Source organism: Vipera berus (genome assembly GCF_964194415.1).
Source record: "Vipera berus genome assembly, chromosome: 1".
NCBI classification, from domain to species: domain Eukaryota; kingdom Metazoa; phylum Chordata; class Lepidosauria; order Squamata; family Viperidae; genus Vipera; species Vipera berus.
In genome coordinates this window covers 272,878,872-272,905,882 of record NC_138202.1, presented here as the reverse complement: position 1 = coordinate 272,905,882, position 27,011 = coordinate 272,878,872, and the positions used below count along the sequence as shown (strand labels likewise).

General features: G+C 34.9%; 1 protein-coding gene across 4 annotated transcripts in view; it reads right to left on the bottom strand.

The window, feature by feature from the left end:
• STXBP5 (syntaxin binding protein 5) overlaps positions 1 to 27,011 on the bottom strand; it is a 121,376-nt gene that overhangs the window by 25,921 nt on the left and 68,444 nt on the right. For 2 of the 4 annotated variants that reach the window (XM_081322626.1, XM_081322627.1), the window contains exons 10-19: positions 26,062 to 26,216; positions 25,012 to 25,084; positions 23,880 to 24,027; positions 23,718 to 23,785; positions 23,006 to 23,046; positions 22,132 to 22,352; positions 17,442 to 17,620; positions 14,564 to 14,689; positions 13,074 to 13,225; positions 5,990 to 6,055 (exon numbers count right to left, since the gene is read on the bottom strand). In XM_081322626.1, the coding sequence (XP_081178752.1) occupies positions 5,990 to 6,055; positions 13,074 to 13,225; positions 14,564 to 14,689; positions 17,442 to 17,620; positions 22,132 to 22,352; positions 23,006 to 23,046; positions 23,718 to 23,785; positions 23,880 to 24,027; positions 25,012 to 25,084; positions 26,062 to 26,216 (1,229 nt within the window). Of the gene's footprint in view, positions 1 to 3,697; positions 3,746 to 3,843; positions 3,904 to 5,989; positions 6,056 to 13,073; positions 13,226 to 14,563; positions 14,690 to 17,441; positions 17,621 to 22,131; positions 22,353 to 23,005; positions 23,047 to 23,717; positions 23,786 to 23,879; positions 24,028 to 25,011; positions 25,085 to 26,061; positions 26,217 to 27,011 lie in introns of all 4 variants that reach the window. The other 2 variants (XM_081322624.1, XM_081322625.1) reach the window with 2 other exon arrangements.

Below are 27,011 nucleotides of genomic sequence, written 5' to 3'. Positions count from 1 at the left end.
TTGATTCATCCATCTTTCTCCATTCCTAACATTATCTGAATGGCACAGGATCCATCCAGAAGAACCTAATATTGATGCTACTAAAATAACATACAATTTTAAAATCTACATTATATTGCTAGTACAACATGAATGTATCTAGCTGGTTTTGTTATTATTATATTATAGACTTTTTCAAAATGAAATATAACAAATTTCATTGAGAATGCTTATCACTCAATGCCATTAATATGATTTTAAAAAGTGTATTTTTTCCAAACCATCTGCTATAATGCACATCACTATGAACTTCTTTCTGAATTCTAATTTCAGAAGAACTATAAAGTAAGAATGATTTCAACACTCTCACTCAAAACCTGGAAATTATTAGTCAATAGTGTGCCTGGCTGAGGAATTCTGGGAGTTGAAGTCCACAGGTCATAAAAGGGCCAAGTTAGGTCTAGAGTCTCGGGTTTCTTCCCGCGTTCCTTTCATCTTCAGAAAGTTGTGGCGACGTTTCGACGAAATCCCATCCGTCATCATCAGGCCGGAGTATTCCTCCTGCTGCTTTCAGGAGCAATGCGTGGTCTGTCTGTTCCTTTCCTTCCAACTGCCGGTGGGGCTGTGTTCCGACTGGGTGGAGGCGTGGCTGCTTGCATTTGTTTGGAAGGAGCACCCATGGGATCACCCCTTTCACCTGTCATCGCAAACCTCTACATGGAACACTTTGAAACCCTCGCTCTAGAAAAATCCAACCACAAACCCAAACTCTGGCTCAGATACGTAGATGACACCTTCGTAATCTGGCCACACGGCAAAGAAAAACTGGATGACTTCCTCACACACCTCAATAGCCTACACCCCAAAATACAATTCACCATGGAAACAGAAGCTAACAATCAACTTCCCTTCCTTGATGTCTTAGTCTACAAGAAATCCAACGGCTCCCTAGGACACACTATCTACCATAAAAAAACACACACAAACCGCTATCTGAACGCACTCTCACACCACCACCCAGCACAGATCAACTCCGTAGCCAAGACACTCATCTCCAGAACAAAACACCTAGCTGACGAACAACACCAAAAAACTGAACTACACACCCTCACCAATGTACTAACAGCCAATGGATTCCAAAGAAACACGATTACCAACTTAATCCGAAGAGAGACACCCACAAAAACCCAAGACAGAGAACAAGAAAATGGCAAAGCCCTCCTCCCATACTTAAAAGGGACCACAGACAGAATCAGCAAGGTCCTCCAAAAACACAACATCAAAACAGCATTCTACACAGACAGAAAAATATCCACCATCCTAAGAAACCCCAAGGACATAATTGGCTTAGAAAACCAAGGAGTATACGAAATCCCATGCACCACCTGCCCCACCACATACATCGGACAGACCAACAGAAGAATAAGTGCACGCATTGAAGAGCACAAAAACTCACTCAGAAAAGGAGAACAAACTTCATCCCTGGTCCAACACTTTGAAGCCACGGGACATGAAATTGATTTTAAAAAAACCAAAACTATCGCCAAAATTGAACATTTTAACAACAGAATAATCAGAGTAGCCATTGAGATAGAAAAACGCCCCCACAGCATAAACAAACGAGATGATACCTCTCGCCTACCAACCATTTGGAAACCCGCCTTGATTGACAGACGAGTCCCAACCACCAAGAATGATAGACCCAAAGTCATGACAATACCACATGACATCACCACCACACAACCATTCAAAAAGCAAATCCGAACCCACAATGATAACGAGGCACAACCACAAAACAGAAACCTAACTACAGCTGCAACATCAGCCACTTTAAACCCCTCCAAACCACACAATAAGCAAACTGACACCCACTATAAAAACATGGCACCACCACAAACACGAAGCCGAACAAAAGCAGCACAACTCACCAGCTCAGGTCTAAGGCTGGCAGCTGAGACCAGCCCATCCACTCAAAACACACCCCCACCCAATCAGAACACACCCACCATTCAAAACACACTCCCACCCAATCAGAACACACTTACTCCCCCACCCAATCAGAGCACACATCCACCCACAGAACACACCCCCTCTGGCAGTTTAAAAAAGAGGAACAAACAGCCACATGCTTCTCCCAGAAGAAGGAAGCAGAAGCCTGATGATGACGGATGGGATTCCGTCGAAATGTCGCCCCTACACCTTTAGTTCTACGCGGGGAAAAACCCGAATAACCAAAGATCCATATATATATATATATATATATATATATATATATATATATATATATATATATATATATATATATATATATATATATATATATATATATATATATATATATATATATATATATATATATATATATATATATATATATAGATCTGGAGTCTCGGGTTTCTTCCCGCGTTCCTTTCATCTTCAGAAAGTTGTGGCGACGTTTCGACGAAATCACATCCGTCATCATCAGGCCGGAGTGTTCCTCCTGCTGCTTCCAGGAGCAATGCGTGGTCATCCTGGAAGCAGCAGGAGGAACACTCCGGCCTGATGATGACAGATGTGATTTCGTCGAAACGTCGCCACAACTTTCTGAAGATGAAAGGAACGCGGGAAGAAACCCGAGACTCCAGATCTACACATACAGACACCCGCGAGAATCTACGAAAACATATATATATATATATATATATATATATATATATATATATATATATATATATATATATATATATATATATATATATATATATATATATATATATATATATATATATATCTTGAGTGTTTTGAACACCTTGCCGGCCCAAATACAGGCCAAATCTTTTCTTTAATTCTTCATTAGCAATCCAAATATTTATGCAACATTTCTAAAAGAAAAGAGATAACTTATTAATTTATCAGGTGTCTTTATTTTTATTTGGTATAAAAAGACAAATATAGAATGACCCAAGCTCTGTGCAAATATATATATCTTCTGAGATAATCATAGAAGTAAAAATGACAGAAACTGAAATATAGGAAACAAGAAAAACCTTTATAGTGTAATAATATAGTATATACTCATGTGAGCGCCACTGAATTACATACTCCCAGATAAATGGCCAAAGAATCAGAGTTGTAATTTAAACAGAAAACCAGTAACTTTAAAATAAAAATAAAAAAGCAAAACAACCATATCCAAGCAAGAAAGTATTCCTATCTCTCCTTTATGTTAATTCGTCTTTCACCATAGTTACATCCTTACAACAGAAGGGTTCAATCATCATTCACATGTACTGCAAATGTTACAATTTTCAATTTATTGTCAATTATATTAGCTTGGTTAGCAGTAATTCATAGATAAAAATGTGTCATACTTTTATTCTTAAAACTGGAAAAGATCTATGATTCATTTCAAGATAATTCAGTTTATTCAAGAGGACCAAGTTACAAATGATTTATGCAGTAATGCTTACACGATTGAACTTCTTCAATATTTTAAACCTGAAGCCAAATTTTTTTTGGTAGAGGAATGTATGCATAAAATTAGAAAAAAATTAAGAGCCCATCTCCTTGATTAAATAACAAAGCAAAGTATTTTAGACAATAAGCAAATAAATGGTTAGGAGAGTATTAATTTAAAAGTAATGCACTGCAGCTTGCTTTGTTTTATAACTGAATTAAGCACTGCATAGAATAAAGTGCCAGGAAGGAGCAAAGGATATTTTTTTCTAGTTCCTACCTATATCATTGGCTATCATCTTGGAAAACTTTCTGCTTTTGGTTTTCACTGCAAATAATATTTTGATAGAAAATGTCAATTTACTAAAAAGATAAGCTAGTGAAATAAATGATAATTCTGTACTCTTAGAAATAAAAATACTATACCCTTTTCTATAAAATTATTCATTTTTTGTTCATCACCAGAATTGTTGGGGGAACCAGAACCTACATGAGTAAAGACAAGAATGAAAGGAATATAAAGAAAAGAGGTTCAAAACAAAATACATACAGGCAAAGGAATTGGAACAGATTGTAAAAATAAAGAAGAGACACAATGCCCTAGTCTGTATCAAATGCAATGATAGCCTAAAATATATAACATCAAAGAGTATGGATAATTTTCATACTTATTTTTTTTGCACTGGTAAGAATCTATATAATGTTCAGCTCTCCAATTATATCTCCTTCATCCCTTTGATGCCCACATAATTTGTATAAGGACCTCAGTTTCACAGACAATTCTGTATTTCCTATGTCACCATGTCATTACATTTTCAATCAGAGACATAACATTATTTTGGCTAAAGTATTCATTTCCTAATGAAAGGTAATCAATCTATTAAACAAGTGCAGATAATACGTATTTACTCAATACTGTAAAGAAAAGTAAAATTTGACAAGACTGTTTATGTTTAACAAAAAAAGTTCACAGTGCATGACAGACAATAGAATTTATATTTTAAATTCCAGTGGTAAATTATATATGTAGTCAATCTAAATCAAAAAGAAAAGAAATAAATTCAGATTTAAAATACATCAGTGAAAATTTTCTTGAATAGTAAATTATAAAGTGCCACTCTTCATTTCAGAGCAGAATGAACCTATAGAAGAGGAACTGAAAAAAAAATTGGATACAGTGAATAATTTATATGGTTTCCTGCTTTAAAAATAACTCATTTAGAGAACTTCTCAGAATATCTGCACAAGGCAAATCTCATGTGTGTAATGCATAGAAGCCATGAAGAGTAACAGACTTGGCTGATAAAATTGAATTGAAAGGTTAGGATTTGCATGTTAGTGATAAGGAAAAAAACTCTATTACATTCTCTACGATAGCTTACTATTAGAAATCTCAATCCTATCTAAATTGAGATGACTCATGCTAAAAAATGAAAATGCAAGGATATTTGCCTTTACTATTTCTTCAGGAGAATTTAAACAAAATTTAAAGCATAGTTGCTTTCCTATATATCAAAACTTTGTAAGAAATAATATTTTACTTACCTGTAAAATTACTTCTAAAAATAACAAAACCTTATGGAAATATTAAAACTACTTCTAAGAATCTATGTTGAATTTTGGAACATGCTTTATTTCTTTCCTTCAAAAGATAGCTAATTTTGTTCTCCAATATCATATAAGATTGCAATTAAGCTCAAATAAGTAAAGGGACTCCCCTCAAAATAAATTAAATACTTTAAAAGAAATCATGAAAATCCTGCCATTATTCCAAATTAAACCATCTATGGCAGTGTCATCTATTTTTTTCCAAAGTAATAATTCAGGCTACAGAAAGATGATGGAACAGAATGAAATAAACGATTGCAACCACCCATTAAAATTTGAATTGAGAAAGGGATCATTACACTCACGTATTTAAGGAACATATTATAAATAATCATTTTGTATGCCGATTCAATTATGAATATTTTTGATACCATCACTGCTTTTTGTTTTTATTCTAGATCCCACTCTGATCTTTCCATCTTACTGCCAGAATTAATATATATGTGATAAAATCTTGGATGTCTTCTAAATAAAAATTATATCATTCACTTATAACTTGAAGCTCATACCAAAGTAAATTATCACACTCAATTGCAAACTTTAGTTTCTGATTAAAGAAATTATGCTTCTCAATAGAATGATAGAACAAATTTATATTTGCCTATGGTTAGAAAAACACTCCATGAAATTTCTGGAATCTAAGTTTACTTGAAACACATAGTCCCAGGTAATTAAAACACTTCCCTCATATACTGTAAATATTATTGCCAAAAGTATAAATAAATTATAAGTACATAAAAATGGATATGGTATATGGCTTATTTGTATATTAAACCAAGGACAAACTTTTCACCTGATAAAAGATATTAACAGGACCACATACTTGCTTGAACTGTATATATGAAAAATCATTGTGAAGTTCATTGTGAAGTACCTTCTGGAACCCAAAAATCAAAGAACACCTCCCCCCACTCATATAGCATTTGAAGTATCATTTAAACTGTTTGCAAATTTAATTAATTACCTGAAGTGGGTGACTTGCAACGATCTTCTTGTACTGTAGTACTCTCATTGATATCACAAAGACCTGCTGTAAAACAGAAAGCACACAATAGACTTTTTCAGATTTTTAACAAGATTTAATTTGGAAAATAAAATACACAAGGTTTTTGTTTATTGAGACCTGTGTAATAAGTATATAAAGGGCATATGTATGTAATAGGTATATAAAGGGCATATGATTAATCTGAAACATAATACAATCTATGGTACAAATTGCAAATGAAACAGAATAACCACTCTCCACCTTTTAAATTTAAAACTCCAGAATTCTCCATCCTGGAGAACTACTGTTTTAATTTAAAAAACCTTTTTAATCTCTGACCCCCAAGTACTCCCTTTTCCGTCTCTGACATTATCTTTCCTCTCTTTATATCCACTAATACTGTGGATAGCATATTTTTGTCTACGTTTTACAAACAGGTTTGCAAAAGTCTTTTCCATGTTAGAGGACAGATGCTTAGCATATTAAAGTGAACAGTGCATCCCCAAAACACATGTTTTGTAGGCCCTGGTTGCCTCCCACACACACACAGAAAGTACAGACCAGCCTGGTAATTGAGGGGGAAACTTGTGTGCGGCAAGATACCAGGGGAATGATGTAGATGATCAGATGGAGTGAGGGAAAGAAAATGAAAAAGGCTATGAAGAGCAATGAGGAGGTGAGGGAGGCAGGTGGAACAAACCAAGGATAAGAAAATGAAAGAATAAAAATCATCAAGATAGACAGGTAGAAATATGTGTATATCACATACTGTACATAGAAAGTCTCTTCTGGATTCAATTGTGCTGTCAGAAGATTTGGCATATGAGAGTGGCATCTAGTGATGGTCATATAGAAGAAAAGTCAACAGAGTTTCTGTTTGGAAGGCCCAAGCATCAACTATGCTATCTATTCAGGGTCTCACATTGATCATTTTTATGGTAGCCTTGAAGTAACATTTTTATGAAGTGTTTTAAAATCCATTACTGTAGCATTTTATGAATGACCAATCCTTCACTATCACTCATTTTGTAATGGTATGTATGATACTTCTAAAAATTTCAAATGAACCCTCAAGCCAAAACATTGTATTAATATAATATTTCACTTTTATTATGTATTGTCACAGGGCAAACTCAATTGTACATTTTAAGTATGAAAAACCCTTAAAACAAATCATTCATATTGCAATGATGCTTCTTGAATCACAAAAGATACCACAGTGGTTATTGTGATTAAAGACTCTGATTAAAAATAAATCCAGTAATGAAATTTATCCAAGGCTCTCCATATACAAGGAAAAATAAGACAAGCTTCCTTTCATCGCAAAAACATAAACTTCATTTTCTCAGTTTGAGACTTTCAAATGTGTGTAGGTTGAAAAAGACTGAAGTAGTTTATGCTTCATTTCTATTATAACCCTTTTAATTACACTAAATACTGCATTTACGAAAAAGCAGTATAAATTACAATTTAATGAATTGTACATAATATAGGTTATACAGTTAGGGTTACCATAAATAGTTTTTGCTGATTAAAACAAGATGAAAAGCCTATTAAGCAATTTAATAATGGGAATATTATCTCTAACACAGGAAACAAAAACTGTTCATATCTCATCTTCAATTTACCCTTAACAGAGTAAAACTGAAACCAGCACAAAAATGAAATAGATGTTGGCAGTCCATACATAAAATTGGGGGTGAGTATGAGAGATGCTAAAGTACACTGTAGAACTAGAACAAAAAACAGCAGTGTATTGGTTAAACTGATGTATTAGGACTGAAATGATCCAGTTGAAACCCAGCTCAACCAACTGTATTACTCTGTTGTTGCTGTGGAGACAAATTATAGGAGAACCTCCAAGGTAATTTGCTTCAAATTCCTGCAGAAAGTCAGAATAGATATTGGAAGCAATATTTACATGGGGAGGCAAATGCTCTTTTTCTTTATAGTACATTCCCATTGACTATTTCAATTGTGTTTTCCCATTAACTGGTAATTTTCCCAAGCCCTTATGTCTTTTAGCCTTATGTCTCTTACTGGTAATAAAATGGGGAGGAGAAAGCCAGAATATAAAGAAAGGCAGCAATTCTTCACTGAATCCCTTCACTACCACCCCTTTTCAGAGAGGCATATCTGTTTGATTTTGCATGAAGCTGCTGACAAAATAATAGATTCAACAATTCCTGAGGAAAAAACATCTGATTGATAGGAATATTCAAGAACTAATTGGGAGATAAAAAATATTGTTACATAAACAGAAGCCGTTTAATGGTTGAGATGCATAACTTTATAATTTAGACATGCCAGCACAAGATAAATAATGAACAGTACTCTAGTCACTTTTTAAAGGGCTGTATGGAACAACTGAAAGTATTTAAAAACAATTACAAAGCAAGTTATAATTATAAAACAAGTTACATTCTTGTCCCAATATATCCACTGATACCCATTACTAGTTATCAGTAATGTAATATCTAGTTCAGTTTTATGACATACTTCTACAAAAACAACTTGGATGAAGTTACTATGCTTGAACTGAGTGAAAGTTTACTACCTTTATCACAGCATTTTTAGTGAAAGGATTTTTTTCTTTTCTTTTGATGCAACTAACATATTGCACTCATTTTATAACGTTGCAATTACTACCAATGGGAGGGATTTTTACCACCTGCAAAATCTGCTTTCCAATATTTTTATCACTTTTTTAAATTCAGGTAAAAAATTTGGGGGTAAATAATTCCACTTTTCTGGAAACTATATACACTGTAGCTATAGATAATAACTCGTATTGTATTTTTACTCTATATTGTATATTGCAACTAGAGTTAAGAAAACAAAAACACCGTGAGGTAATTTCTTCCATACTTTGTATATCTACTTCTGTTTCCAGTTTCTGCAGTAGAATATTGTGCACTGGTACTAGATCAATATGATGGGTAAAATGCATGTATGTGTCCTATTTCATTTGAAGTCATAGTGGTAGAGAGGTATCTTACTTAAAAGGGATTTCAGTATACATCTTGTTGTAATTATTGTGAAAAATATAAAATATTTGACAAATTCAAAGTTACTATGCCAAATACATGCAATTGCTCCTCCCTCACGAAGAAAGCCTTGATAATCTGTTGGCCAAATCAGAAAACTTTGAAGAATAATCATCCTTGAGCAAAAGCAACTTTCAGTGAATTCTTGATGGTTTCAGAGAAATCTGGGTTCTTGCTTTACTGACATGTCCTTATTTCGCCAAAGAGGGTGGGAAGAGAAGATAAAAATTTAATAACGCTTAAGAGTAGAATCCAAACCCTTGGCAGGGTATATGTTGACCAGCATTATCATGCCAATCTGAGAGAATACATGCAAATAATGCTGCAGCTTTAAGCTAAATCCAAAATAACCTCTTTCGACTGGATCCCTGTGAGTGAGGGATGGAAAATGTTGAGTCCAACATGAAAGAAAACAGCCATGTGACCTAGATGTGTGGTAGAAATACTGGCTTGTGAAGAAACACTCTGAAGTCTATTATGGCAGGGTGAAAAACTATAATCACCAAATGGTAGATTTTACAGGTTTTCCATCCCTCACTCACAGGTATCCAGTAGGAAGAGGTTATTTTGGATTTAGCTTAAAGCTGCAGCATTATTTGCATGTATATTTGTGAAAACATAACATTGTTCAATTAATGACAATATACAAGTAGTCCTCGACTTACGACCACAATTGAGCCCAACATTTCTGTTGCTAAGTAAAACAGTTAAGTGTGTTTTGGCTGATTTTACAACTTTTCTTGCCACAGTTGTTGAATGAATCACCGTACTTGTTAAGTTAATAACATGATTGTTAAGTGAATCTGGCCTCCCCATTGAATTTGCTTGTCAGAAGGTAGCAAAAGAGGATGGCATGTTCCTGGGACACTGCCACTGTCATAAATATGAGTCAGGTGCCAAGCAACTGAATGTTGATCACATGACCATGGGGATGGTGCAAAGGTCGTACGTGTGAAAAACAGTCATAAGTCATTTTTTTCAGTGCCACTGTAACTTTGAATGCTCACTAAATGAACTGTTGTAATTGAGGACTACCTGTAGTGACCTTGCTATGGGAAAAAAAAAGCATTACTGAAAGCAACAGCAAATGCCAATTAATTTTTTCCCTTTTTCATCTGACAGTTAAGTTTCATCTGGTACAAGGAGACAGGAATGAACTATGTAACTTGGTGGAGCAGTGGGCTAATGCCTCCTTAAGTAACACCAGCTGCCTGCAATTAGTGCAGGTTCGAGTCCCACCAGGCTCAAGGTTGACTCAGCCTTCCATCCTTCCGAGGTAGGTAAAATGAGGACCCAGATTGTTGGGGGCAATTAAGCTGACTTTGTAATAATGCCGCTTGGGGTGTGTGTGAAAGCCCTAATAAGCAGGCATATACATAGAATGAAGGCTACTGCTAAGCTTGTAAGCCGCCCTGAGTCTTCGGAGAAGGGCGGGATATAAATGGAATTAAAATAAAATAAAAAAAATAAAACTTGGCAGGAAAATTTGTGAAATACTGAATCTGGAAAATGAACCTTATTTACAGGCTTGCAAAGAGACCAGATAGGACACTTTCTCATAGCCTCTTTCTGAAGTCTACACTAGAAGGTGCCTGTAATAACTGAATAGTGCTGGTGAGGTTTGGCAACCATTGGCTATAAACCAAACATATTACAACGTACGTGGCACAAAGAGAGGCACCGGATACGAAGGAACCACATGTATTCTGTATCTTGCACTAAAACGTAACAATATGTGCACCTTTGTAAATACAAAAATCAATTTTTCTGTTCATACAACAGTTGGAAAAGTGCTAACATAAATCTCAGGAAACATGAATAACTAAGCTGAACCTAAATATACTACATTGTCGTTAGATAACTTACATATGTTAGAGGTGAGAAGGTTTTTCACAGAGTCTGAATATAAGCTAGAATGGCCACACATGCAAGAAACAACAGCCAGCATGCCTTAGTGAAGCAATAAAAAGAAAAGACAAGACACCAAAATTTTGCATTGGAAGCCAGGAAAATCTACTGCAGAACTTGATTTGAATAAGATATAATAGAAATAGAATCTGCTAAATTTTTTTTTTTAAAAAATGAATACAGAAATTATTGCTATTATTTGTCTAGAAGAAAGTTACAATACACTTTTATTCAATTACTTCAGTTGATCACAATATACAGCTACTATAAAAATGTTGAAAAAACATCAATTCTGGTTCTGTCCATTCCAATTTATATGTGATATTTGAAAGTTGCTAACATATCTTCTCTCAGTCATCTTTTCTACTGGCTTGACTTTAAAGCGTGATTTCCAGATACTTCACCTTTTCTGAATTTGCTGTCATTTGTCATCCTTTTTAAACTGTGATGGCCATTAACTAGACACAGTATTCCAAATGGGATCTGACCAGGGCAAGCTTAGAGTTAATAATTACTTCCCAGGATCTGGACTCTATTTTGTTCATGCATCCTAAAATAGCATTTGCCCTTTTAGCAGCAATGCCCCATGGCTGGTTGAATTTAACTTGTAATCAACAAGAACACTCAGATCCTTTTAAAACTATTACTGCCAAGTAAAATCTTCATCATTCTATACATTTTTCCTATCCAAATTTAGAACTTTAATTTTCCTGCCCACTAAATTCCATTCTATTTATTCCATTCCATTCAATTAATTTCATTCGGCCTACTGCTCAAGACTGTCTAGATCAGGGGTGTCAAACTCAATTTCATTGAGGGCCGCATCAGCATTGCGGTTGCCCTCAGGGGGCCGGGTGGGTATGGCCAGGGTGGGTGTGGCCTACTGGGTGGGCGTGGCTAGAGTGCGTATGGCCTACTGGGTGGGCGTGGCCAGCTCTCCATCATTCGCATCAAGGGTGCCTATGGGGACCTGGGCAAGAGTGGGACAGATCTGGGGGTCTCTGGCAGAAGGAGGGTCTCTGGGCCAGGGCCAAGGTGGGGGCCGTTCCCTCACTGTTTCCAGGATGGCTTCGCGGGCCGCATGAAACCACTTCGTGGGCCGGATCCGGCCCCCGGGCCTTGTGTTTGACATGTCTGGTCTAGATTTTTGAGTCTTCTTTTTGAGTCTTCTTTCATCTAAACTACTTTCAACTACTCCCAGTTTGTTATTATCTATAAACCTGATAACTTTAGTTAAATTCTCTAAACAATATCATCCAAGTCATTAAGAAAACGGTTGAAAAGCACAGAGACTAGGACAGTGCTGACACTTTACTTGATACTACCCTCTAAGCAGAAAGGGAACTGTTAATGACTAGTATTTTGAGAAGCCATTCAATCAATTGTGGGCCCAGCTAACATTTAACTCATATTTTACTTTTTTATAAAAGAAATATCATGTGGTACTCTGTTGAAAGCTTGCCAAGGTCTAACCACACTAAGACTGTACATTATGTCCTAAAAGTTAGCAACTCTATCAAAGAAGGAAATGAAGTTAGACTCACATGATTTATTTGTGGCAAACCCATGCTGATTTCTGTTAATTGTAGCATACCTATCTTAGATTTAACAAACACAGCTGTAAAGAGAGCTACTTTAAGAAGATACCAATAACCGCCCAGTCCTAGTGAGTAGTGTTCAGCACTCCCAGAATTGTCTGTTCAGACACAGTTCACACTAATGACAGAGAAACTGTTGATTTTCTTAAGCCAATCAAATTTAATATGTTATAAGTATGTAATTAAAAAAGAATAAAAATGAAAGATGGGAGAAGCATTGGAGGTTATGATTGAAGTAGTTAGTTCAGAAATTAGCATATAGAAATCCATGAGGGAGAATTTGAAAATGAGCAGAATATGATAATTTGATACTGTTTAATTGAAAAAGGTGTTAGTGTCTGAACAACTTAGTAGAGTAAATCTGTCCATGACAACCAAAAGAGAGGTTTTCTACAAGAAAATCTTACTATCTATGTAGCTACTATCGAGCTTTCATTTGTCATTTTCAAAGAAAAGGCTAGTAATCCACATTTCTAAAAAGCAAAGTATACATTTTGATCAGCCCCTTACCTCCAGATGGTTGTCTACTTTTACGTGGAGATCGAGGTTCCCTCCGATAAGGATCATTAGAGCCATACAATTCAATAGTGCCAAGGTTTAAAAGCATGGTCTTTTGAATGTAATCAACCATTGCAATACCATTACAATTACCAAAAACTACTCTGGAAAAGAGTTATTAAAAAAAACATGATTCAGATGAATGTTTTCTACTGATCTCTTAATTTTCCAATATGCACATTTAGACTAACAAAGTGACTGACAAATTACTTTAATAATAGTAACATGGATTTATGTTAGGTATCTGAATATCAGCCTTCCCCCCAAGGTTGCCTGTACTTATTACATTCTGTTTCTCTTGCTCTCTCATCACAGGTTTTAACTTTTTCAAACACTTCCCTTTAGCTAGAGCTCCAAAATATAGTTTCATCATAATCAGTTTTTCAGACACTCTACTTTTTGACTAAAACATAGCAACATATCAAACCAATATATACGATATATACAGTATGTGTCTGTAGGTGTGCGTGTGTATATGTGTGTGTGTGTGTGTGTATACACACACACACACACATATATACATACACACACACACACACACCATGGGAGTATTTTGATGATCAATATTTTCTAGAAATGTAGACAGTTTCCCAAAATTAATCATCCATATAAATGAACAGATGCAGCACCAATCAAGTTGGACAATATGAATAAATATAATACTATTCATAATAACCAAAAGAATGACACTTTACCCCCAAATTATTTGTGAATTGAGGGGCTTCTTACATTCTCTAATTAAAAAGGAGAATGTTGAACAGATAGGAATGGACAGAGATGCAAATAACTGTAGGCATTTCTGCTGAAATGTAAGGATGTCTTTGAAGATTAGCCCGTAGCTAGGAGGATTGCTTATCTAGTGATTTTTAACCTTTTCTCTAGTACTTAAAAAGCCCTTCCTTTTTTCCCTGTACTGTACATGTTCCCCTCATCTTATTACCATTCAGTTTTGTTCCTTGTGTCTTTGTCTTTCCCTTCACACTACAGTTACACTTTCCCCTTCATCCCATGACTATCATACTTTTTAAAAAATTTCTATTTTTAAACATTTGTTCTATAAGGAAAATATACGTACATCTTATTGTTCATGAAAGGAAAATGATTGGCATATATAGGTGTGGGTTTAAATTTACAAAGTTGTGCCTTATTTTAAAAGCAATTAATCTTTTCTGGAAAAATGCCATACACACCTTACATCAATAGTTATTTCTCCCACTAATTATAAAGAAATGCAATAGGTTGTTATTGTAATTAAGGGGTCTCTAGACTAAGACTACGGTACTATTGTAATATATACCGATAGATTAATACAGCTGTACATGACCTTAAAGTATTTGGTGACAAATTACTGAGTTCGTTTAGTATTAGAGTGACATAAAATATTGAGTTCATTTTCTAATGTAGTATTTGGGTGAGATAAAATGTAAAACCAGTTTACTTACAATCCATATGCAGAGTTGATTGCAAGACTTGTTATTTGCTGAGGAGGTTCACCACTCACCCATACTAACTGGATAACTAGCTCGGTCTGGTATCCTGGAGACTGTTTAAGGGGAGAATTTTTAACTCTGCAACATAAATGAAAAGTGCATTAATAGTTAGCCTTGGGAAAGTCTTAATTTTTCCCCCAAAAGATATCTACAGTATTTCATTATTGGTTTTACATATTTCTGCAAGCTAGAGCAGCTGTAAATGTTTACTGAGGAATAGCTCATTGATTTGAAGATTTTTTTAAACATCCACAAGCAAACATTTAGAAAACATTCATAAAAACTCTCTTGTTGAACTTTTATTTATTTTTGTATTTATTCAGTTTTTACCCCATTACAATCTTACACTCTCAGATGTTACAATAAAAGATCCAAAGAATTAAAAAACATACAAAGCAAATTGCAAAAACAAAATACAACAGAAACAGAAACAACAAGAGCTGTTCTTACTAAAGATGTTTCAAAAGACTGTTCACAAGAATTCTATTTTTAGTAATTCCCCGAAAGCTCCCATGTAGGGTGTCAGCCTGATGTCAGCATTTTCACTATGGGGAAGCAGCCCTTTCCAACTTTAATTGTCCTGACATCCAGGAAATGAAGAACAACGTGGAGACCCTCCCTACATGACCATCATGATTTGCAATACAAATGTAATATGCTATCAGTGTTGGGAGATAGCTGTCAGTCTTGTGAGGTAGTCCATGACAAGAAGCAGCTGTATTTTATTGTAAGTTTACATTACAATAAAAGGTTGCAAGGTTACATTAATAGGATCTTGCAAGACTGAGATTTCTACCAATCCCCATTATAGTCTGAGAAATTACTAAGGGTCCACAGACATTTCCCACACCCACATTCCTACTGTGAGTTATCCGACCATTGCCCTGGCTGCAACTCTTCCCCTACCTCCCACAAATCATTACAATATTATGGATGTGGGCTGGTGCATTCTGGAGCAACTATGGTTTTCAGGTAGTCCTTAAAAGCAGACCTATGTAAAGTGAAGTGCAATCATCTATGTGGGTGGTGATAAGAAATTGAGATATTTTTGCTAGGGTCCTACCAGAACCAGGAAAGGACAATTGACACTCTATCAAATGTTGGGCAAAGGCTGTCCACCTTGGCTTACACAGGCAGAATCTGCACGTCTAGAATAACCCTCATTTCAGAAACCTGTTCCTGGAGTGGTAATGCCTGCCTATTCAGGGATAAAACTAGCACCAAAGGAGAATTGTGATGTACAAACAGCAATCCTGTCTTGCTTGAATCCAATTTGAACTTGTTCTCTTCCATCAAGATCTTCACAGCCTCCAATCATTGGAAAAGAACATCAGTAACTTCTCCCTGACAATATGGGGGAACGATGTATAGTTGGGTATCATCAGCATACCTTATACCCTGAACTGCAGGATTACTTCTCCCAGCAATTTAAATACTGCAAGGGTATTCCATAAGTAAGGATCCACTGAACTGACCTCTTCTCCATTACAAAAGACTGAGACTGTCCACAGAAGAAGGAACAGAACCACTAAGAAACAAAGGTGTCAATCCTCTACTTTGTAAGTGAAAAATAGGAGAGTATTGTGTATACTGCCTTAAGTTGTACAAATAAACAAAAGAAGGGAGGGTCACAGGTCGCTACTGATACTATGATCAATAATATTGAAAACTGCAACAACGTTATATTATGGAGTGGAAAAAGTGGATTGATTACATCCAGAACAAATATGGGACTAAAAAGTTTCATTTAGCATTTGTATAAGTTTGGATGTGATATTAGTATTGCTTGTAGTCATTTTATATGAGCTAGAGTGCGATAGACTTAATAGTTTATTGTTGTTAACATATGGTTGTTTATGATTGTTTTTACCTTTATACCTTGTATTTAGCTCTGGGAAGTCGGGGAGGGGGGAAGGGGTGGGGGGAGGGATAGGGAGGGTTAGGAAGGGTTGGGTGGAGGGAGGGGGGAGGGATTGTTAAAGATAAAATGTATTGTAAAACTTTTCAATAAAAAAAGAAAAAAAATAATATTGAAAACTGCCAAGAGGTCTAAAACAGCAAAAGGAATTGAATGCCATCTCACTGTATGCAAGCCTGAGCCCAGAACAAAGAAAGTCAGTCTCAGTGACATTCCTCAGAACATGAATATTGGAAGTCAGACAATATTTATCCAAGACTAGGGGATGGAGAATGTCTGAGAGTCATTCTCTTCAGGCAGCTAGGACCTGGCCCAAATGTAAGGGGGTACTAACAGGCTCATGGATCCACATGGATGCTCCTTTAACCACCCCTTACAATAGCCAGGATGGGCAGAGGTCCAACCTACATGTAAAAATGGATAGTCTCTAGACCAGGGGTAGGCAACCGTGGGTCTTTTATGACTCATGGACTTCAACTCCCAGAATTCCTGAGCAAGCATGGCAAAATAATATCCCAGTTATTACCACAAACACTGCCTTTGGAGATGCAAGACTACGTGAGTCTAAGTAATTTTGTGAACAAAGTATTGTGTAAATTGATCACAGCATCCAGGTTCCTATAGACCCTTTTCTCAGAAATCAAAAGAATCCATTAGGTGCCTGGGGTGAATCATTCAAATAGTCTTGCCATCCTATAAGGTCATGGTGACTCTTAATTTTAACTAAGTAAAGACATGATCTAACCATAATAATTGGGTATTGAAGCCCTTCCAGTTCCAGATGATAAAACATCAGTCCAAGGCATATATGAAACAATATGTGACAAAATACACTGAAGTATGAAGTATTTCCATCAGTTTAAGCGCTCAGATAAACAATGCCCATTATTTCAAATACACTATCATACTTACTTTAAACATGGGACATTATCACGAAGTCCATCAGATGAGCTACTGCTAGTGGAGGGATGAGACTGGGGGATGATGGATTGCGGATTGGAACCTGTGCCTGGAGTAGGCAATGGTGGCATTTGCTCAGGATCAGGAGATTCTATATAATTTATTTCATACAAAAGCCGTATTTCAAGCATCTGCAAATGAGAATGAAACAGCATATAAGAAGAATTTAAAATTAGTGATGCATTCTCTTAAAAGCAAATAACTGATTTTGGCAATATCCTGAAGCTGAAATGCATCCATCAAACTATTACAAAAACAAATCTGATATTTTATGAAGATATCACCATGGTTCTAACTTCCATTAAGACAGACATTAAAGAATGCTACTTTCAGGACTTTCAGTTCTGCCTCACAGTGACATGGCTGAAGGACTGCGAGGCTCCGCACCCCACAACTGGTTTCAGCCTGCCAGGAGACCCTAAATGGGTCTGATGTCGCCCCGGAGACACGACAAAGAGGAACACTCCAATGATGATGGAATGATGGCGGTCAATCCATTCAATCTGGGGGAAGCCCTTTAACCTGACAGGAGAAAGGCTAGCTGCACACCAGTGTCTAGCCCAAGCTGCTAGCAGCCGAAGTCCAAGAGCACATACCAGAACAACAGTGAACAGAGTGTTTGGAACTGGGCGAGAGTATCGATCTTCTCTCTTCTATTTTGTAACTGATTTCCTTAGAAAAGATCCCCAAAGTAAGAAATCGTCTGAAAGTGAAGGGAGGGGATCACATTCCACCCCTCCATATACAGAAACAGCAAATTAACTTCCAAGGAAGAAAGAAATATACTGAAATGAAATTAATATTAGTATAGTCTGGATAAATCTGAAAATTAAGAAAACTCTTTCAAGATTTTATATCCTAAAGAGTCCTGATGAAATAAAAATAAAAATAATTCTTTGATTGAAAAAGTTGGAAAATGAATAACTACTGACATCTAGTGGAGAACTAGAGCAAAGAACAATAGTATAACATTGACTCAGAAATTGGCAAGATGCCCAGAAATAAAAAATAATCTGTTCCCTTGAACTTTATTAACCCTCAGCTAAACAGAAAACTGCTGGGAACAAAGAAAGAAAACATACTGGGCCACCCATAAGCTTAAGAAGTATCTGCAAAAAAATCCTTTAACTGTTGTCCAAGCTCAAAAATTGTTTTCAGAGAAAGAAAAACTTTGACTCTTGGCTAATCTTCTAGGGGAGAATTTAGTGGAAGGCTTTAAGGTGGTGAAACATTTAGCTGCAATTCTGACTGGTTGATAATTCAAAGACCTCTGAACAGAAGAATTGTTATAAAACACTGCTTTCATTGATGCCTTGATAATTGGAAATGCATTGGATTACAAAAACCATATATAAAGATAAGAACTATACAAGATTTGATTGTTTGGATTTTAAGATTGGCTGGTTAGATGAGGCTAAACACACTATGGTACCGGTGGAAGACTACCTGGAGGGAGGAGACAAAATGGATATTGCATACCTCTCTAAAAGTGACAGAAAACCACACCTAATATTCCCTTCTGAAGGACCTAGCCTTGAACAGCAGAGATCTGCAGGAGCAATACTCCAAGATTAGACAAATACTTTCCAAGAGGAAATGTATGCAATGCTACAACAGATTCAAATGACAATGGTTTCAAACCACTATGAGATTAAAAATCACTTTGATGACATATATGAGCACACCTTCAATTTAAAATCACAAATGAAAAACTCTCAGAAAACGATGATAAAGAATGAACAAACAAACCATATAACAGAACACAAACTAAAAGAAAGTGACTTAAATAGGAAAGCTACTAATCAAGAGAACTACAAGTTAAAACAAACAGAAAAAAATCTACAAAATTTTGCCACAATGAAAATGGAAAAGATATCGTATCTGTCAGGACTTCAAAAAAAAAACCTTGAGGATAAGAAAAAAGATTTAATAAAATGGATTATAGGGCTACCAGGAAAATTGTTAGTGTCTGGGAGACAAAAAGTGTACATCATATACAACCCGTCTTTCGCACTCCCAATAATATTTACAAAAATACAGGAATCCCCTGGCAAGCGGAATTTACTAACTTGGAAAGCTACTTGGCAAAAGAAGAAGGCTAGAGTTAGATTCAAGAGACCTGATTCGACTTATCAGATGGAGTACTACATGATTAAACACTTGCTTGAATATGGTTAAAAGAATAGATAAATTCTGGATATAAAGGAGCTATAGTAAGAGGGATAAAAGACATAAGTAGTATAGTATTTTTATAGTATATGAAATGTAAAAATATTGGGATGATGTATGTGAATGAAAAGTTAGGACATTTAAAGGTAATTAACTCTGAGAGATGTATGACCAAGAAGAATGATTTGAATACTGAGAGAAAACTAAGCTTAAATAAGAATTTTGAAAACAAGACATATAATTACTTAACAAAATGACTTTTACAAATATAATTGAAACATAAGCCAAACAGAAAATATGTTATATGTGGATGTAATAAGATACATAAGTAGTATAGTATCTTTATAATATAAAAATATGAAAATATTGGGATGGTATAAGTAAATGAAAAGTTTGGATATTTAAAGATAATCAATTTTCAGAAAATTATGACTGATAAGAATGGTGTGAATATTGAGGGGAAATCAAGTATAAATAAGAATTCTGAAACAGGATGTATAATGATTTAATAAGATGACTTTTACAAATACAATTGAAATATAAGACAATCAGATGGATGTCATTGTTACTTGTACAAATACAAAAAAATGTCTATATCCAACTTTGCATTGAAAATATTAAGAATTATATCTGTCTAATGCTGATAAAGGAGAATATTATTGGAAGAAGGGACTATCAAGAAAACAAACTATTAATTAATATATTGATTATGGAATTATAGAAATTGTTTTTTTAAATATATGAATCCAGAAAACATGCTGTTTACTAAGCACTAAAGATTATCCTTGTAAAAAAAATCAATAAAATGTATTTTTTAAAAAGAATGCTGCTTTCAAATCTGAGTACTAGAGAGCTACATACAGGGCAAATGCTTCTAGGTGATGTCATTAAACATTAACACCAGTACTTTGAACTGCTACTAAAAGCTTACAAGGCAGAACAGATGACTCTGAAATAACAGAGGTGATTTTGGCTCATCCTTGTCAATTAAGCTAATTTCAGCACTCCATATCACTGGAACTTCTATATCATGTTCCCAAGCCTGAGGCAGTGATCAAATATTACTGCTAGACAGCCAGAACTAGCTCAGCATCCTACTCTGGTTAAAGACTCACTGTCTACTCTTGTCATTCACCACCAAAGAGACTCCATAAGCATTTCCATCTAGAATAAATGACAGCCAATCAGATTTTTATACTGTATCTTCTCTATACTGAGATCCTAGTTTCCATCAAGTCCATAAACCTGTTCAAACATTCAATAATAGAATAAACCATTTTCTTGGACATGATGAAAATGAACTGACAAAACTAGTAACATTTCTCAATTGAAAGCAGATACAGGAAGTTTTAATGATAATTAGGACAAGAATTTGCATTGCTAAGCAATGTTGTCGTAAAGTGCGTTATCATCCGACCATGTTGCCTAGTGACAGCAATCCTGGCAGTCTCTGTTGCCGTCATTAAGCGAAGGTTGCAATTCATTAACTGAGGACCTCCTTGTGACTTTCAGCAAGCAAAGTCAATAGGGAAGCTGGCAGGAAGCTGAAAGTCCAAGAGGGCTCACAAGCAAGCTAGCTGGGGGGGGGGCGAAGTGGCTGCTGTAGTACAAGTGTAGCTGGGCGGTGGGTGAGTGCTCCGGAGTGTGGAAGGGTGCATAGATGACTGCTACAGCCTGGCACAAGCATGCTGAAAGTGGGGTGAGTGCTCAAGAGGGCAGGAGGGTGGTCAAATGGATGCTATATCCTGGAATGAGTTTGGTCATCTGTGCAGAGTGAAGGGGGAGGATCTGTGGGAACATAGCAGGAATGGGAACGACTTATATGAACTACTTGTATCCTTCCCTAATGATTTTCCCATTGACTCTGATTGTAGTAAACTGGCAGAGAAGGTCACAAACAACCTTCATGTGACTGTGGGATCATAGGTGTGAACTGGTTGCCAAGTGGCTGGATCATGATCATGTGATCACAGCAGTGCTGGGACAGCCAGACCGTTACAGACAGATCATAAAAACCATTTGTTCAGCGCCATCCTAACCTTGAACAGTCGCTGAATGAGTGATTGTTAACCAACATCTAGCTGTACTAAACTTTCTGTCCCACAGGTACATAGAGATGCCAGAGAGCACAAGAGGAAAAAATGGATGGGGCCTAATGATTTCCTGACTGAGCTGTAAGGTAAAAGAAGAAACATTTCACAGATATGATTTGTTAAATTTATCAAATTTGGTTCAATTATACTTGTATTTGTAATGAATAAGGCCACTTGTTTCAACAGGTCCCAGGGAAGTAACCACAAAACATAATTGTCTCTTTAATAAACTTCAATCTGAAGAATTGATTAAACAAAAATTATGCAAATTAGGCATTGTTTACTATATTTTCACTATTGAAACACAGGGATCTCGATAACAACAGATATATTAAGTGAATGCCACTAAAGTAGAAATAAATTTAAGTGAATGCCATTACCGGAATAACTTCTGTTGTTATTTCTTGTTTGCTGAATCTGTAAACAATGACATGTGCAGAAACTCCTGCTACGCACAGCATCCTGCTTTCTGGACACCATGAGATGATCTGAATGGCATATGGATCTTCATCTACTATGTCAGTGCTTGGCCTATCTTCTTTATTTCGAGATTTTTCAAATACTTTAGCTGTTTTTAATTTGTATAGTACTTGCAAAGTTACTAGGAATAAATTAAGAAATAAACTTGGTTATATGTTTAAATGAAATCATTTTGAGGAGACTATTTCTCCATTTAGAAATAGGACTATTATTCAAGGAAAGCAATTCTGAAAGAAAAAATAGGAATATTATTCAAACAGTGCAATTCTAAAATAGAGGTTATATTGCAGGGTGTTTTAAGTTTCATTAATTTGGTTGACATCAAATATCAATGCACAGAAAGAGCTGTGCCTGAGCTGCATTTATTGTGACAGAAAGACGTTCCACCTTATAATCTCTAGTCTGAGTCTCAAACATAATTTTTAACAAAAATAAAGGGTTTTCAGCAAAATGAGTACTTAATTTTATATATTAAAAGAATTGTTAATTATTATATGGCACTAAGATAGAATACATAATCAAAAATTGTTGAGTTTTAAGTCCTATTCAAAATAGACCATTTTGTCACCACTAATTTAAAATATATTCATTTCATTTGGATCCAAGCAAGACTGAGCAATATTTTAACATTCAAACAAATAAAGAAAAAAGAGACAAGTAATGTCAGTACTATGCCATTCATATTATGCTGTTCCTATAACAGCTTTTATATGTTAAATGGATTTGTGTGTGGGGGGAGAGTAAGAGCCTTATTGAAGGTGGCAAATCACTCACTTGCAGAGGCATCCCAAAACTTGACCGATCCATCTGCATGCCTATTAAAATATGAAATGTTTTTAAAAGTATGTTTAGAAATTAAAGAGTAGTGAGATTTACTTAGTTATGCTAAATTTATATAACAATTATACAGCTTTATATAGTTATTGGTTTCTTAGCATTGACATGTTATTAGCTCAACAACATAATAAGCAAATTATTGTGCTTAGAGTCTTAGATGCAATATTACAAGTATCTTTGTAGTCTGAAGAGAAATTAGACTTGCTTTTTCTTTTCTTCCAACTTAAGTGGGGAGAATTTTTTTTAACCCCTATGGAGTATAGTTGTTGAATGTTGAGATTTAACTAATATGCAAAAAGAATCCCTTCTTTTTATACCATTTTAGAATCTAGAAGGATTAGTTGTCCTTGGTCTCATTAATCATTTAAGAGTTTGGAGCCTTTTTGTTCTGTAGAGTAGGGCAAACCAAGGCTACAATCTCAACACTTACTAGAGAATAAGCTCTAATGAATTCAAACAAGATTGTTTTTAAATTGCACAAATTGCACAAGACGTCAATCCTATCTGTATTGTTCTCAACTCTATTTTTTTGAATACACTAGAATGAACAATGGAATCTATTAAGACATAACTATTAACACATACATTATAAACAAGATTTTCAACACGTAGTAGTGTTCTGTTTGGTACCTACTATTTTATTACTTACCCAGTAATGATAATCTCTGGATAACTCTGTGTGACCAAACCCCAATTTCCACCATTGACAGGCCATTCCTATTAAAAAAAATAATTAAATCATAATAACAATTGCCCACCAATATATAAAGAACAGTACTTCAGAATATGATATTAGCACTTTTTTTTTTACCTTTTTACTATAGCCTTGACGCTTTTGTCGTGCACCCACTGAATACAGTGCTGGAATAAGGTCTACAGGGCAATCAGCAAAATATTCACAACAAGTGACTGGAGATTCATGTATATTCAAGGGATATGGATTCTCAAATATAGGATACCTTTAATGAGGTGTTAAAAAGACAAGCATTGTTATTTTTTACATATTAAATTTGATACTATTCAAACTATTTTTCAGTGATAAAAATATTAAATGAGAAAAAGAAATGAATACTATTATGAGAACAAATATAGCACTTGAAAAACATAAACATATGGCTTTTTGGCACAGTAGCATCTTTGAAGCATAATCACTTACCATTACTAGTATTATATATTGATTTATAGTTGTTTGATTCACATGTACATGTGTTCATTTACTGGTTGTATGTGTAGGCATGTATATTGCATCTTGTGTCAAGGATTTGTGTATCAATTTGTAAGAAAATATATGTATGAAAAATGGAGTACAAGAGATCTATTAAAAGTGTATCACAGAAACACATAAGGTTTTATTTTGGAAGATTTCAGTTAATGAAATACATTAAAAATGTAAGCTTAGAGACTTCTTAGAAGGCTCAAAAAAGAGAAGGATCGTGAAAACTGGTCTTAAACTCTATGGTGGTACTTAAAATATGAGTTGGTTTCCATGTGTGTAAATAAATGAAAATTTTAAGTTCAGAAAGTGAACAATAAAATTTGAATTTGTTTAACCCAAATCTCTGGAAAAACAAGAAGAAAAAAGTATTAAAAAACTGGATGCATTAAAATGTCCCTCTTTAGGATATTCTTCATCCATATCACACAGGAAAGTTTTAATTACAATTTTCTTTGCGATTACAAATGCTGATACCCATCAGCATTCATGTTTACTTTCAACCAAGTATATTTAGATAAAATTAAAATGTCTATAGCATGTCATGTACAGTTACTATAGAAATGAGTTCACTAAATTTAATGCCAAAACGTCATTAAAATCTTTTTCTTCAAGGAGTCCAATAAACCTAGTTCATAAAAAATTAACCACTATAGAAACAGTATATTGTTAAACACGAGTAAGGAAATAAGCAAGAAATAGGTATCTCCATATTATATATTTATCTTACCCATTTTGTGCAAGGTCAATAACCACTAAATCTTTTTCTAGGAGAACAACCACAGCGTATGGCTCTTGGAAATCTAAAGAAAAGATACAAATATTCAAAGACGACCAATTAATAATTCACATTTGGTAAATATTTAGCCACTGTTGATTTCACACAAAGACTGTAATAAGATACCAATAAAGCATTAACACAGAGATCATTTCAATTTGAATATTGTGAATAAATGTCAGAAAATATCAGAATAGTACTTTAGTATTTTACTTACTCATGTATTTTTATCACTTAATCTAGGACAGATCTAAGAGATCTTACACCTAATATCTATTCAGCAGTTTTCAAATAAATTGAACAAGACCTCCCATTATTCCAAAACAGCATTGTCATATTAAGTAGAAATAATCAGAATCACAATCCTAAATGTCTGGAAAATGGTATGATTTTCATAGATGATTGCAAAAACATTTATGTATGGTATTATCAGAAACGGAAAGAAATTAAAAATGATAGTGAATGTGCATTATTACCCAGATGCTTACAATGTTTAATCTTAACTCTGTATCAATTAACCCATTGTCCTTTTCCAAAAATCTCTTTATAAGAAAGATGTTAATCTAATTAAAAACACCTGATATTACATGACTTTAACTGTCTCACTGTTCTAACAACAGAAATTATCAAATTAAATCTATGTATCATATTATTCATACGAATACTTCCAGTCACTATTTTGTCATGCACTGAAAACATTATTTTACTTTTTTAATCTATTCATTTACTATATTTTTAAAAAATCACCTTGCAGTGAAATGGGTGGCAAACAAATTTAATAAATAAATAAAAATAAATCTGAACTGGAAATGCTATTTTACATAATCTAGTTGTTTTCAGAAATGTTGGAACTTTCAGAATTGCAAGCTAACATGATTGGAATATTCTGAAGTTTAGTTCCATCATTTCTGTGGGATGTTGAGTGGAGAATGCTGTTAATAAAGAATGTAATGAAGGAATTCTGGAATTATAGAACAGAGAAAAGAAAAATAAAGAACCCACCACTGGGGTATGGAGTTTCACACAGGGTTAGAAAATCTACTATTGAATAATCCATTTCTAGAACAGCAGTACTCTTTCCATGCATAACAGTTAAACAGGGTCTTCTTCCAACAGTGTCATATGATAAGCCACCTGACAAGATGATAAAAGGCTCTCTGAAAATCAAGACAAATAAATAGTTAAGCCAATGAAACATAACATTAAAAAACATGGAACACTGTTGGATTTAGTGGAATAATATATTAAGAACTCTATGTGCTATGCCTGCTTGTTATACAATATAGGCTTGCCATATGGACTGGACTGGACCATATTAAAACAAAAACAAAAAACTGAAAAAATGACAGTGCACTGATTTATGAACAATTACTGGATACTTTTTTTTAAAAAAATCTCTTTCAAGCTATAATTTGAGCAGTTGAAGAATGTGGTATGTATTTTTGTATTCGTTTAAGGTTTTGTTGTTATTGTTGTTGTTAGTTGCAAAGTCGTGTCCGACCCATTGCAATGTTCCTCCAGGCCTTCCTGTCCTCTACCATCTTCTGGAGTCCATTTAAGCTCACGCCTACTGCTTCAGTGACTCCATCCAGCCACCTCATTCTCTGTCGTCCCCTTCTTCTCTTGCCCTCAACCTTTCCCAGCATTAGGCTCTTAAAGTTTTGTACAGCTGCCTTAAACATATCTTATGTAATGTAACCCTGGATGACTCACAAGCAATAATAAAACAGTAAAAGCAATAATAATAATAAAAAACGAAAGGAAAACCTAGTGCCCAAACACAGCACATTCCACCAAATTCAAACTGTAGGGAGTGGGCTTCCCTGGGCTTCATATCTTAGTCAAGGATTGAGCAGAACCAGTCCTTTATCAAAGAGGGACTCCATCTAAAATGTACTAAACTTATTAAAATGATTGGTTCTATCCCATTAATATATTTCCATACATGAAAT